At 43.3% G+C, this 18986-nt stretch overlaps 1 protein-coding gene across 2 annotated transcripts in view; it reads left to right on the plus strand.

Annotated features, from left to right (window-relative positions):
* Window positions 1-18986, plus strand: part of pacrg (PARK2 co-regulated) — a 130995-nt gene that overhangs the window by 9237 nt on the left and 102772 nt on the right. The window contains exon 2 of one of the 2 annotated variants that reach the window (XM_032501077.1): window positions 10787-10921. The exons of the other annotated variant lie outside the window; for it this stretch is intronic. Coding sequence (XP_032356968.1) covers window positions 10787-10921 — 135 coding nt within the window. The remainder of the gene's footprint in view (window positions 1-10786; window positions 10922-18986) is intronic. 2 annotated transcript variants of the gene reach the window in all.

Genomic DNA, 18986 nt, shown 5'->3' on the forward strand with positions numbered 1-18986 from the left:
GGAAGCACAGAAGGGAGGGGACGGGATGAGGAGGAGGGAGGGGCAAGCTAGTCTTGTTTTGTTTGAAAATATTTCAAATGTCAACAAGAAGTAACTTCACCCAACATCACTTCACATCACAAGTTTATTTCCGTCATCTATATGGCCAAAATAACCACTTTTGCCGCTTTGCACCGGTTGTGGAGGTCCAGATACGTTGCAAAATCAACGCTGTTTTGTCTGGATTAGGGCTGAACAATTTTGTTTTGTTTGTTTTTTGCTGCTTGATAGAAAAGTAAACTTCCACCGTTCTCCTTTTACGTGATTATTACTGGCCGACCCTTCGCCTTTAACACAGGTAGCCATGTGGGCAACCAGGCTAAAGCTAATATAGTTAGCCTAAACAAACAAGGGGTCCGTCTGTCCCAACTAACGTTACGGTTTTGGAGCCACGACGCTGGAAACCTAACACTAATCTACAACAGAAGTCTGTGTCTGATCTAACGTCATTCCCACTGATTTAATTGTAATTGGATACACAGAGTTTGTTGCTAGTGCGCATGACATGCAGGTCTGATCAATTTATCAAACTAACAAGCTGGCCCCGCTAGTCGACCACAACCTGGAATTTAGAGGAAGCAACATGCCGTCATTGTCATTCACGTTAGCCACGTTAGCCAGATTTTTCCAATATCGTGCAGGCCTAGTCTGGATTAATCTGGATGATTGGAAGTACATTGCCAAAATAAGACTGACAAGCCGGGCTTCCCGCTTTGCACCTTCACAACTTAGCAACCTCCGAGCTAGCAAGCTAACGTTACATGCTGTTGACAATGGCAACTTTTGACAAAAAATGTCAACATGGCAATAAGGCATGCCTGTTTGGTTCTTTCTGTGAATGATTATAACGATTTACAAAGAATATGTGTAGCTGTTTTATAGCTGACAAACACTGCTAATTGTCTCTGACGCCTTAACTGTGTTATGAAGCTGTTTGTCTTAGGAAATGTTCCTTGATGAAAAGTTACTGTACTTCCAAGTTAAGTATTTTGTTGTGTGTCTGTGTTTTTGTGTAAATGTACCTGTTACAAGTGACACATTACTGCTCTAATGTTCATATTCTGGACCTAAATGAGGCTATGCTTAAGTGTATTTAACTGACGGACATTAGCATTTTATTCAACTACCCTCCATCATTATCATCCATCAGACTGACTTGTCCTTGCTAGAGGAGATGAGGGCCCTCATAGTGTTGGCACGTGTACTACAGGGTCATATGTGGCAGGCACACTGCCTACATCAACATAATAAGAACCAGTCACAGAAAAAATCAATGTATCTGACAAATACTGTTGTTCCAATCCAATAATGCCAAACGGTGGCCTTTGTTTTGCTAGCCCCCACTTTGAAAATCTTTTAAAATCACCATCAGGGCAATAACATTGACTTGACCTTTTCAATTTTGCTGACTACCACAGAGACAAAAATGAGCTGTATGTTTGTAATCCCTCAAGGACAATGTCAACCTCAACCATGCAGTAGTCATATATAGCAAATGCAACCTTGTAATAAATGTTATAAAAAAACATTTTGCAATACAAAAGAATACTTAAATGGGGAATATAAAGAGAGGTGGGATTTGAGAGAAGACCACCAGTTCCACCATCTTGCAAAACGAATGCAGTTTGAAACGCACAGAAGCCAACTTCATAGATGGTGCTCCAGGGCTTCGTTGTTCTTCACCTAGTGCCAAGAAAGTAAACCTGCAAACTGTATGTGATTTGAAGTGGTGTGTACGTTCCTTTCACAATTCCATTGAGGATTACTCTGCTATTTAGCTCATGCTTCGCATCCAGCTGAGTCAAAGTGCTCCCAGTTGAAGGTACGCTGAAGGCAACGGCTCTGTCGCAGCAAGCTGGAGAAGGCACGAGAAGGGAAGGGCTGGAGGGCAAAAGTACTCTGATACTGTCATAAATGATCCTCATCACGGCCTGGCACTTCTCTGATGCAGCCACCTTTGCTCATTACCCTTGCCATCCGGAAACACCATGCAAATTCTACTAAGGAGTGTTTGACCAACACGGCTTGCTATGGCAGAGGGAGATAGGCAACCTCTTTATGACTCATTCTCTCTCTCTCTCTCTCTCTCTCTCTCTCTCTCTCCCTTCCTGTCTCTCTACCTCTTTAAACGTCTCTTTTCCTCTCTCAGCCTCTCACTCCCTTAAGACAAAGGAGAACAAAGGAAAAGATAGAAGAAAGCAATATAACCTCTTGGCCCATATCTGCGGAGCACACCAGAGCATGTCTGGCCTCAGACACAGCTTTGCCTGTCCTTTGAAGGCCCTCATCTGCCTTTGATTTCAGCCAAACGGTTCAGCACACTGACAGATGCTCAACTTTCCATCTGTCACTCTGACACCCATCTCTTTAGTGTTGTTGAATCTAACTGACTTTGTTTGGACTGACAGTCTGGCTGTCTGAATAAGGTTGTGACACGGATGCTGATGTGAGTGCCAATGAAAGAGATTGTGATTTAGACCTTTAGTTGAAACAGATCAAAGAAAACCTCCCGCCTTTTTTTTAAGGTCGCCTGTATTGTCTTGCCTGCATTTCCTCATTAACATTTTAGAGATTTAGTTGATGCTCTGATACTCAGTGATTTAATGAGGAGTCTAAGGGTCATCATCACATTACCTTGACAACATTCCTCTGAGATGGGCCACAAAAAGACATAAAACTTCAAGCCAAGGAGAGTCGTAGAAGGCAGATTTTTTATGAGCGGAAATTAGAGTGAGTGGAGGGGAAAGCTATTGGAGAGTGTAGGTGATTCAAGAGAGAGGATGACGTAGCACACCTCTTAAACAGATGAGGGGTCATTTTATTATTGAAGAGGAAAGGGATTTTGCTGCTCAGACTGAATTTAGAAGGTCATATTTAACTATTGCTTAAACAAACAGTAATACATCTTTTCACAAATATTTTTAATATTTGCTTTGGGTAGGACTGTTTTTGAGATCTTTTGCATCAGCAATACGCATATCAATAGCAATATCATTGGTGTGTTTTGGTGAGACCAAAAGCACACTGACTGGCTAAGTTATGTCCCTTATTCAGTATTGCTCATTTACATACAGTAGCTTTATGCATAGATTTATGCTTGTCATCAGAGGTGTGGGAGGTGGCACAGAATGACTCATACTAATAACCTAGACACCTGTTTCACTGTCAGAGCATCAGCAATCTGCAAAGCAAGAGATGTAGAAGCAGTAGTAATTGGATGGATGGATGGATGGATGGATGGATTGATTGTAGGAGCAATAATTCATGAAACCGATCTCTATGACTTTCATACAAATCTTGCTCTCTGAATAAAAGACAGGGGTGGCTGGCACAAAGTGCCTTGGGCATGTATTTGCTTTAGCTTCATTTTATTTGTTTGTTGGTATGATTGCGTGCATGTGTGTGTGTCTTTGTTCAAGTGCCTCCCTGTAGCTCAGCCGAAAGTGTCGCTCCCCTGTCTGAGAGAGCTGCTTCTCCAAGCACAGTGTGAGCTTAGAGGTGTTTGAGAAGTTACCTATTTTCAAGACATCCAAGTGTTTTGTTTTGCTTTGTATCTCGGGCTAATCCAAAGGGCGGACTATCATTCAGAGCATTATCCTAGCTGGAGGTCTCAATAACAGACCTTTTTTCATATATGTTACTCCCTGTTAACTGTAGCAACCTCTGCTGGGAGCCTTTTTCCTGTCTTAGTCTGTAAACACATTTTGGATGAAGAAGCAATTTATGTTACTTTCATGTAGGTAAAAAAAAAATGGGAAGGGAGAAGATAAAGTGTGTATGTGTTTAGTATGACTGGATGCGTGCAACTAGTTTGGCAGACTGTGTCTTGGGTACCTTCTAGCAGGGATGTGGCCTTCCAGTTTAATTTATGTTAAGGTCAAATTTCAGACCTTGCCAGGCTTTGGTCTCTTCATGTTGTGTCTTTAAACAAACCCCCGGCAGCAAGACTGATTTCCAGAAATAGATAGTCACACTGGCCGTGTGTTAAGACCCAGGGCCTGGATTTCATTTTGCAATACATACTAATCACCTACATAATGTTTTCACTGTTAAACAATATTCCCCTAACAGAGGTAGAACCTGTATCTCTTCCCATGTGCAGTCTGCTTATCTCACCATGCCTCCCTCCACTCCTCAGGGATCTGTCAGTGCCGGGCTCCCTGTGACACTTGGGAATGTGTGTGTGCGTGTGCGTGTGTGTGTGTGTTGTGTGTGTGTATGTATGTATGTGTGTGTGTGTCTGACTGACCTGCTCTACTCTCTCATCTGTGCGGCTGTCTGACTGTGGCTCTGTGGACAAATCGATGGCCTCCTGCTGCACTAGGTGTGTCCTTCTCCTATTCCTCCCCAGTGAGCCTATTGCTGCCAAATCAAACCTCCCACAGCTCCCAGTGATGCATCCCTACTAAAGGCACAGCTACATTCATCTGCTTTGCTGTCTCACTGTCTATCTACTCATCTCCTCGCCTGGTTCCAGCCTGCTTGCCCATTTCAGTATCTCCCTGTCTGGCTGTTTATTTCCTCGACTGCCTCCTTATCTGCTTTGTTGACTGCCTCCTTACCTGCAAAACCAACTTGGGTTAAAACTTTTGGATGAGTCATTTAGCTGTTCTGAGCTGTGGCCAGCAACCCATAACCACTCTAAAACAAAGTGTTGTCACTGACTTCAGGTACATCAATATTCTTTGAGGTGGTTTTCAGTCTTCCATAAATTAAATCCAGTTATGTGGATGTTTATTGACAAGAAGCTACTTATTTGGTGAATAAAATTGGGAGGGCAGTTAAATTCTTCATTCTCAGCAGCAGAAGTGGCAACTGCAGCAGGTCAGGGATGTAGTTTTCCTTCTGTGTCTCATTAATTTCATGGCCCAGCGCAGTGTTTTAATACCTTCAGGTGTCGTCACTGATTGAGGCAGTAAAGACAACGCATTGGATCATTGCGTGCCCAACTCTCTTAACAGCCAGGACTAGAAAGTGTGCTTTGTTCCCTTTGCTGACGCACAGACATACTGTATACACACTCGTAGACATGCACACCACATTGCACAAATTGAACGTTTGTTTTAGCCCTGTATTACATTGTGTTGTAAAATTTCAAACTAATGCTGAAATGATTAACCAATTTGATGATACATCGATCAATTTACTATTAAAGACTACACAACAAATGATATGATTTAACACAGCCTGCATGTGTGTGGTGCACTGTATACATTTACATGGTATATCAGTGGCTTATGTTCAGACTCATTTAATTTTAGCCTCATGGGCTCAGTGCATGTGGTTTTCCGTTCACTTAACAAGTAGTAAGAGCTGTTATATTCTGCCTTTGCCATGCAGGCTGATTCACTCTGAGCCATCTTCTCAACTGTGGTTTGGTGATATGAATCAGCCAATAGGGCTCTGTACGCAAAAGGCTGCCCTGCTGCCTGGCTGATAAGTGGACCACACAGAGAAAAGAAGAAAATACTCAGGGCATTCTCCCGCTCTCTCTCTCTCTCCTTCTTGCTCACCCTCTTTTTCTTGCTCACACGGAGCCTCTTTCACTTACTCTGCTCCCCTCACACTCCTCCTCAAACTCTTTCTTTCACGCCCATTAATATCTTCCTGTGTCTATGCTGTTCTTTTAGTGATAGGGTTAAACTAAAGGAGACACAAAACAGCGGGGCGCTCTTCAATGCTTTAAGCTTCTTCTGAAGTTCTTCTTTAAAGTTATCCCGAGTGTGCACAGTTCAATAGTAGGTGGCTGTCACCTGTTTCATCCTTGTGTCTTTGTAGTGACACGAGGTGTGCAGTGTCGTCATTGACTAGCGGTGTCATCATTTTTCATTACTTTTTTCATTACCTGTCCTTATGCCTGTGTGCACAGTATGGTTGATGCAAAAGTGTCTGATACAGTGATAATTGTAAAGCACACCTATATGTTCCTGTGAGCTCTGAACAAAAGACTCTGTTACCTTTCATCAGTCTGTGGGTTTTTTTCCGTCCAGTGAGAGCTCTTTACTCATTTGTTCTCATCCGGCCTTGTCTCTTACAACAGGGCTAATTTCTTCACATAATGAAACTCACTTGCAGACTAATTGCACTTCTTGCTGTTTGGTCATGAGAAATTAATGGAGTGCTGCACAAATATTGCAGATGTATTCTTCTGAAAGGAATCAGCCTCCCACCAGTCTGTGTTTTGCCCAGCAGAGGGAATGAGTAAGCAAAAATATCCTGTTGAATGATTGTTTGGCCATATAAGCAGAGATTCCTGAACAGCCTAAATACCTCCTTTATTTTGGCTGTGTCTTGTTCATTTAAATACAGTTTGAGAATAAAGCATACATCTTTAGCCCAGCCATTGTCCCTCGTGGCTGGCGGGCAGGCAGCAGGCTGGGCTACAGCGGAAAATACCCTGTAAATAAAGAGAGCTAATTTTGTTGCCTGTGGCAGCAATGTGCAAGCTGACCTTATCAGGAGAGCCTCGGCCTGTCTATTTCATCCTCTGTGACTCACCTATCCTGCAACCTCCCTCAGGAAAGGCGGCCTTCTGTAGGGAGCTTGATTTCAATAACCTCTCAACCGAGCACAGCAGTAGAATGCAGAGGGAGAGAGCAAGCTGGTGCCTACGCCGTTTGCTGCCTCAGTAAACAGGTGATGCAATGCACCTATGTGCACTCTTGTTCCCCCACAAAAACAATGCAACAAAGTGCATTATTGCCCTGACGGAAAGGAGGCAGAAGGCTAATAGGAGATGGATTGAAACAAAAAGAGAGATTAATGAGGGCCTCATTGGGGATCAGTGGTGATGGCAATGCAGGGTTGACAATGAATTGACAGCTCTTCACCAGACATCTATCAGAGGTATTCAGAGGTGTTTTGGTGTGGTGGTATAGCAAAGAGATGAAGAGATGAGAGAGAGAGAGTGCTTAAGCTGGAGGCCCAGGCACAGTGATGGATCACCTACATGCTGCAGCAGCCCCGCCACGCTGAACTCAACCTTAGGATTGATGAGCCACACCTCTTGTCTCCCCTTCTCTCTTTTCCGGTCATATCCACTATTCCTCCATCACCCTCCTCCATTCTCCATCTCTTGATTTTGTCAATCTCTGTCTCTCCCTGGCCTATCTTACCCTCTTTATATTTCTTTAACTTTCTTCTTTGACTTTATACTGCCTCAACCGTTCTTTTAATTCATTTTTTTACCATATTTTCCTAGTGCCTTTTGACTACCTCCCCCACACACACACTCAGTGTGTCAAAATCAGAAGGAGCATCTCTGTTTCTCAGGGTGACACCTTTATAAATGACAGGAGCATGAGGCCCTGCTGGTGCTCAATCACCTCTGCAGGGGCTCATCCATGGGGAGCTCAGCGTGTTTTGTGTGTGTGTGTGTGTGTGTGTGTGTGCGTGAGTGTGTGTGTGTGTGTGTGTGTGTGTGTGTGTGTGTGTGTGTGTGTGTGTGTGTGTGTGTGTGTGTGTGTGTGTGTGTGTGTGTGCATGTTTGTATGTTATTGCCTCTGTGGGTCTCGTGGCAGCCAGGTTTACAGTGGAACTAGTTGGAGTGGACAACAGAATTAGGGAGCAAACAGATCTGGAGGCATAGTGAAGGCGAAGGAGAGAAATGACAGCCTGGAGCTCATCTGACCGGTCCTGCCTTGTAATGACTCCCTGATGTGTGCACCATGGGCACACAAAACAGACACTTCCTCCCTTTATTGCCTTACACCACCTCTATCTCTGTTCTGTAGTCTGTCGCCTCACAGGCTCCCTTTATGGCCTGCACTGAGGGGCGGGATGTTATCTGCTTGTATGTTATAAGCTTCTTTTTTCCTGTCTTTCTCCCTGTTCACTCTGTTTTTTAGTGTTTTTGCCAGCGTTTTAGGATTTTGCATTACATGGGGGTTCGCTGTACTGCATGGGTCTGTTTTACTTCTTAACACTTCATATAACCACACAACCACCTTTGTGTCTACTCACATGAAAAAAATGCACACAGAGAAGCGGAAAGCTGAAAATCCCATACAATGATTCAAATGTGTTTAGGAGACGTGCAGAGCTGAAAATGATGCGACGTGCTGGCTAAGAGTACAACAGAATCAGCAGCAGTTGTTGTCGTCAGCACAGCTAGTCTAAATTGAGCTAACACAGATGCATGCTCATCCATGCAAGACAGAACTTAGGCTTGTTGCTGCTTACAACGTGGGCACTGGGTGCTCCTGAACTACAGGCCATGCCCTGTCCATGAGTTCATGTGGCTTCTCAGAAGGCTACAAAACAGAGGGAACAAACTCTATTTTTTTGGGATAAACTAGGTAAGTGGCTATTACTTTGGAATTCAGTTTTTCAAAAGGAGCTTTAGACCACAATGTCGTGAATGGCAGAACAGGAGGCAGCAGGCAGATCATTGGAATTACATCAAGAAGCCAGCAGGTCTTAATCTGTCCACAATGCTATTCCTATCACAGTTTCTTTAAGCTGCACGGAACGCAACCCACATCAATAGCAAGAAAAGGGTCTGTGTTTAGCTTTAATGTGTGCAGAGCCAAGAAAATGTGCCATTGTGCATGTATGTATATACCTTTCTGGCTGTTGATGTGTGTTGCCTGCCAGAGATGATAAGTGGAGATAAAACAGGGAAATAGCTGTGAACTTTGCAAAACCTTAGCCACGAGCCCAGGCCTTAGACGTGACTGCAGTGTCATCATTCCTGACCATAAAAGCTACTCAGCCAGTCAATGCAGTCTGGGTTTGTTCTCTCCTTGCTGCCCAGTCTGAGCTATTTTTAGCCTCCCCGTGCAGCGTGGCTCAACCGCCATTGTAGCTATCTGGATATGAGGGCTTTGTCACTCCTGCAGGCTGGAGCAGTGCTGATCTTGCAAGCTTTACAGCTTCCTATTTCCACAGCCAGGGCTGCGAAACAACTCCTGCAGTGAAAGGAATGAACAAAGACAGGGAGAAAACAGGGAAGACAAACATATCTGATTTGATTTCACTTCATTATCAGACATAGAAGACGTACACTGGTTCACATAAATATAAAAATATACATTTAACCCTGGCCACTGTGGTAAGGACTGAACCTTCATACATGGGCCAAACGCTCAACCCTGTGAGCTACCAGGGCACCCCCTTTGCAACTAAAATGATACTCAAAATAAAACACAGTAGTGTAGTAAAGACCATAGCAGGCATACATGTATCATTTGTTGTGATGGATTTCTTTAGGGGTAGTACAGTAGGTGATACTGAAATGTGCCTTTCCTTGTGTTTTACATGCATTGTTAGTCACAGTCATTTTCTTAAGGTAGTCTTTCTCCTGCAGGTACACAAACCTGTGCCTGTTAAATCAGCATAACAATCCCTTGCATGGTATACAAATGCTCCAAACAAATTCATTTGAAATGACTTCTCTGCAATCCCACGGTGCATTAGGGCTGTTTAAATGCAGTGAGTGCACTCAGTCCTTCATAATTGTTTCTCCCTTTGTTCTTGTTTCTCTTGAGCCTAGCCATGGCACCAGCTACACCACGTCACACATGTAACTTACTTACTTGAAACTTTATTTAATATTGCATCATTCCTTGGTGGCAGTTTTACTGAGCTACACTTGTGGTTTGAGGCTTCTTCTATCTATTTTTGTTTTTGAATTATGCAACAAACAGGCAACACTAGTGAATAATATAACATGGAAAACAACCTCCTACTGTTGAGGAGCATCGTAGTAATAGACTAAAACCCTTTAAAATCTCTCAAGTTGCACACACCAATCTTAGGCAGCCCTGCCAAAGATAACACATCCCAGTCTTGCTCTGCTCTGCCTGTGGGCTGCTGTGGTAAAAATCTTTTTCTCAATGGGTGGTAATCTGAGGATTAATGACAGCAACACATCTGCCAGTCATGTGGCAGCGCGACACAGATGGCGAGGGATGTACACAAGGGAAAGACAGGAAAACGATTGGCTCCGACATTCTGTCATTCGTCCACTACAACATGCTGTTGCAAAGCTCTAATGTTTTCAATCAAATAAATCCATATCCCTGAAGTACATGATTGGCTCCCACTTGAACAATCTGCACATTGGGTCCTTAGTGAGAAGTTCCAGTCACATCCTTGATTCAGTATGACTGTTTCTTTGCAGGTATTTGGGGGTAATTTGTCCTTTTGAGGCTCCTGAATTTAACAAATCATCTTTGTAGTATTTCTCAACATGTTAATGGCTACATCTTTAAAAATTGAATAGCACCAGTGGTTTTCCTATAGAAGACAGTATTAAAATCTTCTCTCCCTCTCCTCTCTACTACAATGTGTTGCATTTACTTACATCTGTTGTAAGGTTACCACCACCAATGGCCCCACAACAATAGCAGCAGACACTGTGGCTGATGTGATAGGAGTCCCAATGGCTTTCAGTGGCGCAGTAATAGCACATATCCAATATGGAGGCAGAGAAAAGATGATCCTAACAATGCCTCTGGCAGTGCCTCTGGCTACAGGGCCTACACACACACACGCACGCACGCATGCACGCACGCACACACAATATGTGTGTTTTGCCTTCCTTAGAGCAGCAGAGGAGCAGGCACATGTGTCTCTCTGAATTACTTTTAAGAAGAGGCAGTGGGAGTGATTCTATTCTTGTAGGAGAAAACAGTCAATTCTGATTTCATAAAACAACACTCTTACTTGCTGTGTATGTCTTTTTCTGTTTATTTCTTTGTTTGGCGCCTCTCTCTTCATTCCCATTTTCTTTGTGTTTGACCAGGTGGTGGGTCCCCCGGCTGCAGGGGCTTTTCAGGAGCGCCCTTCTAAACCAACCGCCTTTCGCAAGTTCTACGAGCGTGGAGAGTTCCCTATGGCACTTGAGCATGACACAAAAGGCAACCGCATTGCATGGAAGGTAGGAACTCTGCCCTCTCGTAAGGATTGACTCATGCTTGTGGTTTTCAAATGCCTTTAACAAAAAGGCTAGGGTGCTACATTTTGCCATCAGGGAACATTTTATGTCAGAATAGGAATACAGGGTAAGTGCTCTCACTGACTAACAACCTTTTGAGCGAATGCAAAGCTTTTGGGCCTAATTGATAAGAAGAAGAAAATAACAATAATCAAGCCATAAAGAAAATATTTCTCAGAAACACTAGAGATGTTTTTTAATGTACATCTACACACAACTCTGGGAAACAATAGTCCTTGTACACAAGCTACTGTTGGAATCCACCCTTCCTGTCAAGCAGTTGTGGTGGTTGAATTTGAAGACTTGATAGCTGCTGTGCAAACAGCATTTGGCGTCATCATTATCTGCTCAGCTGAACATGATGATGATGACAGTTTCTCCCATATTCATCCATAGTCAAAAGACCAATTTGGGCTGTTATCCTGTAGGAGGCAGTGTAGATTAGCGCTCTTGAAGGCTCCACCTGTCTTGCAGCACCAATCCCAGAATCAATCAATCACAAACTCTATAGGAACTCAAGGAAAACACAGGGACTAATTGTATATGTATTTGAGTGTACTGTGTGTGTGTGTTTCCATATGCAAGCCTCCACAGAGACATTAGACTCCTGACTCGCACTGTATGTGGGATGGATGGATTCTATAATCACCAGGTTGCTTTATGTCAGCCCCCGCTATGCTGCCAGCTATTTCATAACTTCACAGCCGCCGTGCAGTAACCACTCTTAATGACATTTATTTATAGTAAGCAACAGTAAACGAATCAAACAAATTATACCCTTTCCCTCCCGTTTTTCCTTCTTCAAAGAAAGAACGAAGGGTGGGTGGGGGAGTGAGTTTTCCCGCTAGTTAGCTGTCTGTCTTCAGGTGAAAACACTGTAAAAGCTCTCTTTGTATGAATTATTTATGTAAAATGTTCAAATGAATTATTGCATTTACAAAAAATAATGGATTTATTTTGTGCTCTGTGCATGAAAAAGCACTCAGCAAATGGGATGTGGTGTATGAAATTGTTGCTGTCATCCCAACGCTGCTGTTGATTATCCCCCAATACTTATACACACACTAGTTATTTAAATAGCGTCCTCAAAAGCAATTATTTGGGTTTTGGGGTTTTCCACTTTGACTGTGACTTATAAATTCTGTTTCCGTGGAGGATATTCCTTTTTTTTAGTATGATTAGCATTTCCTTAAAATCAGTCTTCATTTGCCTTCTGTTTGTTTAAAGCAGTTCAGGTAGAGGTGGCACTTGCTGTGCATCTGTTGTGTGGGTTTAAATGCGGGCATGGTGTAACAGAGTGTAACCATGATAGGAGTAAGTGGAGAGGGGCTGCGGCGTGTTTGCACTGAGCTGCCCTCGGGGCACAGGTTCAAGACGGCAGCTCCGGATCAATCCCAGTCTGAGAGCTCAGCCCCCAAGCAAATAAAAAGTCTGGTGAAAGTAAGAAAGAGAGAGAGTCTTTCGGAAAGAAAAATAAATAGTTTGTTGATTTAGTTTGTGTGCTGTGTACTCAAACATAAAGCATGTGTATGCATTTGTGTACTGTATATGTGTATCAGTTTGACTGTCTGTATTGATGAGTCTGTGTATTTAGGTCAGGAGTTCAGCTTGCTGAAGATGCTCTCTGTACATGTTTGCCTCTGCACTGCAGCAAAACAGCCAACATGACCATAACATATATAAAACAGGCCTAATAGAATGTCAGAACTATGCTCTTTTGCACCTGCATGTATAGTTCAAGAGTACTGAACACACCCTGAGTAAGGTATATATTACTTACTGTATATATGCTGCATATAGTAAGTAATAATTTTGACGTTTTTCATTCAAATGGTGGTGATATGACAGTGGATATGTCACATGCCTTTGGTGTTGGAGACCTGGGTTCGAGTCCCACTGCGATACATCAGCCAATGTAAAAGCATCAGTTAAATGACTAATAATGTAAATTAAAAAAAATGTCTGTTAAATCACTATCTATAGTTGAATGAGTTAACACAATGATAAAAGCCCTTGTATTTGGGTAGCTCCACAACACATGTTCTGGCTGAGTTAACATTCTAGTATAGTAAACCACTCTGCGTTGATTTTTAAAACTAATTACAATCGTAATCGTTGATTTTCAACTTGTGTTAGGTTGCTCTTGGAAAGTGACTCCTTTGAATGCTAGATGACTTTAGCATGCAGCAGCAGGTTTGATATGCTGTATTAGCTTACAAAATTTCTTATGAAACTATTTCACCCTGGGCAGCCCTATAAAATTGACCTGTGTGAGTAGTCTTATGACTGTCTTGCATATATCTGCAGATTTTGGTAGTGATTCTCAGTTTGATCAGCTGATACCAACCAATTCATTTAACAGGGAGTAATTTTAATCAATGTTAATATTACAATATTGCATCATGGGATTTTGAGAAAGTACATGATTAATTGTGAAAACAAACTTTGAATCTGTCCTCAAGTGCAGTTGCAAAAACCATCAAGCGCTACAACGAAACTGGCTCACATGAGGACCACCCCAGGAAAGGAAGACCAAGAATCACCTCTGCTGCTGAGGATAAATTAATCTGAGTCACCAGCCTCAGAAATCACAAGTTAACAGCAGCTCAGATTAGAGACCAGATGAATACGACACAGAGTTCTAGCAGCGGACACATCTCTAGAACAACTGTTAAGAGGATACTCTACGAATCAGGCCTTCATGGTCAAATAGCAGCTAGGAAACCACAAGGAGAGGCAACAAGCAGAAGAGATTTGTTTTGGCCAAGAAACACAAGGAATGGACATTAGACCAATGGAAATCTGAGCTTTGGTCTGATGAGTCCAAGTTTGAGATCTTTGGTTCCAACCGCCGTTTCTTTGTGCGACGCAGAAAAGGTGATTGGGTGGATTCTACATGCCTGGTTCTCTTTCACAAGCATGGAAGAGGGGGTGTGATGGTGGTGGGGGGCTTTGCTGGTGACACTGTTGGGGATTTATTCAAATTTGAAGGCATACTGAACCAGCATTGCTACCAAAGCATCCTGCAGCGGCATGCCATCCCATCCGGTTTGCGTTTAGTTGGACCATCATTTATTTTTTAACAGGACAATGACCCCAAACACACCTCCCGGCTGTGTAGGGCTATTGGACCAAGAAGGAGAGTGAGGAGTGTGCACCTCCACAGTCACTGGACCTGAACCCAATCAAGATGGTTTGGGGAGAGCTGGACCGCAGAGTGAAGGCAAAAGGGCCAACAACGCTAAGCATCTCTGTGACTCCTTAAGACGTTGGGAAACCATTTCAGCTGACTACCTCTTGAAGTCATCAAGAGAATGCCAAGAGTGTGCAAGCAGTAATTAGGGGCAAAGGGTGGCTACTTTGAAGAAAACTAGAATACAGACAGTTTTCAGTTATTTCACACTTTTTTTGTTAAGTACATAATTCCACATGTGTTCATTCATGTTTTGATGCCTTCAGTGATAATATCACAATGTAATAGTACTGTATATATTATATATATATATATATATATATATATATATATATAATTGGCAATAAGTAGAGGTGGACGTCTACTGACAAAGACTATGCAACTTGTATTTGTGTGTGTGTGTGTGTGTGTGTGTGTGTGTGTGTGTGTGTGTGTGTGTCTGTGCGTTTGCTTGCAGTCTGGTGTATGTGTGGCTTTATAGTGTGTGTTTGAGTCTATATGTACAGCGGGAATGCAAGTGAACTAAAATGTCAAGGGCAAGTTGAAAAAGGGAAGGTTATATCTGAAAGGTAATTTGGCTCTCAAGAGGTAAAAGCCTCAGCTGTAATGGCGCGCTCAGGTAAAAGCTTTACACGTATGGGGAACATGTGCAGCAGATAGATAAGAGAGAGACGAGCAAGTTCCTATCCCTGTCAATGTGTATTTGTGTTCCTATGTGTTTGTGTTTGCTTCCAAGTTTATATGTGTATGTGTGTGTGAATGAGTGGGTGTTGTATGTTTTTGTGTATTTGGCCCCTGCCATAACGTTGAAGCCAAAGGCCTGCAACCGCACCATAATCTACTGCCATCCCCAGTGCCAAAAAGAGAGAGAGAATGAGAAAAAGAGAGAGAGAGAGAGAGAGAGACCTCCACAGGGACTCAGCAATCAAAAGACATGGCAGCCGCTTGGCTCACTGTTATAATAGATGAGTTGAGGTCTTCCTGCATTCCCTGTGGGGTTTGGTTTGAGTCTCCCATCTCTACCCTCTGCTGTACTCTGCGGGCTTGCAGCCAAACATCATGGTACACAGATGCATGCACACACACTCACCTCACATGTGCTATACAACAGCCTTGTTTATTTCATTTCATTGATCGCCTATCTGCTTTATCTTGTCCCTTGATCTCCTGTTCAGCCCTGTGTCTCCTGTACCCTCCAGGTTGTTGTTTTGTCCTCTTTATAAATCCTGCCTGTCTGTTTCTGCAGGCTTCCACACTTCCATGTTGCCCACCGCCCCTCCTTCTACTAGCTCATGTACTTTATCTATTCCCCTTTGTCTTTTTACGAGGTCTGTCTGGGGGCAGAAGGAAAAAGCCATTTTATAAAAATATCAATGCAAACCTGATTTCTTCCCACCCTCCACCACCACAGCAGCCTCAGTTGGCAAAAGGGACGCAGAGATGTGGGGGGGGGACGACGACGACAATCAATTAATCTGATCAAGCGCTTTAGGAAATGGAGAGCGTAAGCGCTCCTAGGGGACGGATATCCATCTCCTTGGGATGATTGAATTACGCACAGAGTGAGAGTTGGAGAGGAGGGAGTGCTGGAGAAATGAGGTGGTTAGGGTGACCGAGGATGAGGGAGCATGTGCTTGAGAAACGCAGTGGGAGTGTGCGCTTGATACGAAAGTGAAAGATAGAGAGACAGAAAGACCAAAAAATGAAATAGAGCAAGAGCAAAAGAGTGGGGGGAAAAAGAGATGAGGTCATTGCAGAAACAGCAATGGAGAAAAGTCTGATTTCTCTCCCTCCCTCTTTTCCCCCCATGTAACCCTTTACATTTTTATGTGTCATACCTTATGGAGCAGCTATATTACAAAGCATGGGTACATCATTTGGCTTTGGAGTCAAATCCCAGCCGAATGCTGCTCTCTGTCAATTATTTAACAGTTTGCATATGGACCTATAGTAACATAACAGTTGCGTTGTCTCATATCATAAATTTAATTTAATAAAATATCATAGATACTGTCAAGTGTATGATTGACAAGGGCTTACTGTAACATTGTGCTAACGTTATCTCCTGAGGTTCTACATAGATATTAGAAAGTAACCCATCTAGGAACAGATAATATAGCCAGCCAAAGGTACAGCAGGATAGCACTTTCACACCAGCTGTTTCAGTTCTTTGGTAAGTGAGCTCTTCCATTGTGTGTACGCTGCACAATATGGTGCAACATATTGCTTAGAAATGCAAAAAAACTGAGAAAATGGCCTTCTCTTTCTCTGTTGAATGCATACCAAACCTCCTCTTCTACTCTATTCGAATGATTTCTTATCTGCCGTGAGCTCTAGAGCTTTGTCAGGGAACCTTTGAATAGTCAGAATAAAATGGGGTTAACCATGCGTTTTCTCCAGCTCCCTGGCTGAAAGCTGGATACTCTGGGGGGGGATAGTTCTGTGTCATAAGGAGAAAGATGAAACACAATAAGAGGAGAGAATATGAACAAGCCCCCCTGGGCTTTCTCTGAGAGGAGAGAGAAGGAGGGAGTTTAGATTAGAAAAGTGGAAAAAACACCGGGCATTCTCATTGGCAAAAAAGAGAGATGAGTAGAGAAAGAGGAGGAGTAGAGGAAGAAGGTGGAATGAAAAGTCCTCCAACAAACAACTCTGACAAACCATCAGGCCTGTATGGGCCGCCTCCCTGGAGGGAGAGAATTGTTAAATGACTGCTGGGAAGAAGCCCGATGAGCTGTGCCACTGCCATGCTGTTGGTGTGACTGCAAGAATGGAGGGACTGTTGGAGCAGAGGCATCCAGCAGAGAGAGCTTGTATGTGGATTTCAAAATGCTACACCGCCTGCCGCCCTCAGCCCTTATTCATAGCAGATGAACGCCACATGAAGCTGATGATGGTTGTTTAGCCTGGGCCTTCCACTCTTATGAGACAATAACAAAACATGGATTTTTGAAAATGGAGGAACACTGTACACATTCTTATTTCTGATGATGACTTACAATGTGAATCAATGTAAAGCGGTTTACATTGTTAGTCCTGTCTATGTGACGCATACAGTATATGGGTATAGAGTTGCATCCCATTACATTAAATATTTTTTCATGATCCCCATTTCTAACAATTGTGAGCTTTATATTGAAAGATTCCACACTTCTCACAACTTATGTTGACACCCTTAGACTTGGAAAATTAGCTTCTCATTGCATCTAGTGATCTTTGGAACGCTGTGCAGTCTCTCATAATGAAACCCTCCACTTCTGTCCCACGGCTACTTCCTCACCTGGTCCCCAAGCTCACATAATCCCTCTGGGCACCCTGTTGATCTCAGCTCCGCTAATGCCAAATTCAGCCTCCCTCACCTCCAACCCCAGGTGTAACCCCACACAGCTGGCTCCCCTGTGCAGATGGTGATGAAAACAAATTCCCAGTTGCAAACGCTCTCTCGTAGGGAAACACAGGACTGTGACTCCTTGTAGGCAGATGGAAAAGCCGTGGATAGCTGGGGGTAGAGAAGGGAAGGCGAAGTGATAGATGGCTTCACAGTGAAGAGCGGGAAGGAGATTGTGGAAGGGGCAGGGTGGCTACCAAATAAGACAGAGACAGAGGACAAGACAGAGAGGGACATGGCTCATCTGCCAACGCTACAAATCATGTCCCCAAATGCAGCACCAGTGCTGTCACCCCTCCCTCCCACAAAATAAGCCAGAGATCTATTGATTGGCACTCGTATTTGCTAGCGGGCTCCAGCTCAAAATGGAGCCTTTAATTAACTTAATGGACCGGCTGCAGCTGTGTGTGAGCCAACAAGGGAGGAATGGAAATAGACAGATAAAGGGAGAGAGGTAGTGAGAGCCAGCATAAAGAATAAGTGGGGTTAACTGCCAACCCCTCTACTATCAGTCAGGATGGACAGGACAGAGACAAGGAGGGAGAGGGACGTGAGATTGAGTTCCCTGAATCTTGTACCCAATTTAGCTCTTGGTGCCCACTATTATATACTTTTTTAATCAATACCCTTTCATACATATATGATGCAGGTCTGCAATTCAGATAATTTGATCTGATGAAGATCCAAGTAGGATTGAAACATTATGTTATTGAACATTTGTGGCTTGAAGTAAGTGAGCAGGTGTCATTGTCCCCATTCAGATTGACGTGTCTGAATGCGGTATCTCTAGGAGCCCAATAAGACCCATTCATGCCATGCTCTTAGTCAGCAAACGCCCCCCAAATGCTAGGTCCCTGCCAGTCAGAGCCCTGTTTCTGCACACTGCTGCCCACTCTCCTCCACCTACCTCTCTCTTTCCCCTCCCCTATGCACCATTCTCATTCCTGTCCACTCATCCATTCTGTCAAAGGTTAATTGGTTTGGAAATGATTCAATTCATTCTGGACGTTAATGCTGTTATCATGCTTTTGTTGGAAAAAAAGAGAAAGAAAAACTACCCCCCACATGCACTTAAGCCTAATTTAAAATAAAGGGGAAAAAGAAAAAAATCCAATTTAATCTTTTTTTCTTCTTACTCTGGCTCAGGCTTGTCCCCACAAGTCTTTTCCTTTAAATTATGGCAGAATTTCATTACCTTGAAAGCTTTTCTGCCCCCTCCCTCTGCTCCTCTCCCTGTCTCCAATACTTTGAATGGATCAGGACTAATGTCTTTCTTGTAACCTCAAGGTCGGAATATTTGGATCCGTAGAAGCGCTCAAGGGTCCCTGTGATTAATGCACTGTACAAAGTACCTTGGAAAAATGCGGTGGCTGATGGTTGCACAGAGTGATCAGTTGCGCACACACGCACACACACATACACACACA

This window comes from Etheostoma spectabile, chromosome 20 (assembly GCF_008692095.1).
Source record: "Etheostoma spectabile isolate EspeVRDwgs_2016 chromosome 20, UIUC_Espe_1.0, whole genome shotgun sequence".
Lineage (NCBI taxonomy): Eukaryota > Metazoa > Chordata > Actinopteri > Perciformes > Percidae > Etheostoma > Etheostoma spectabile.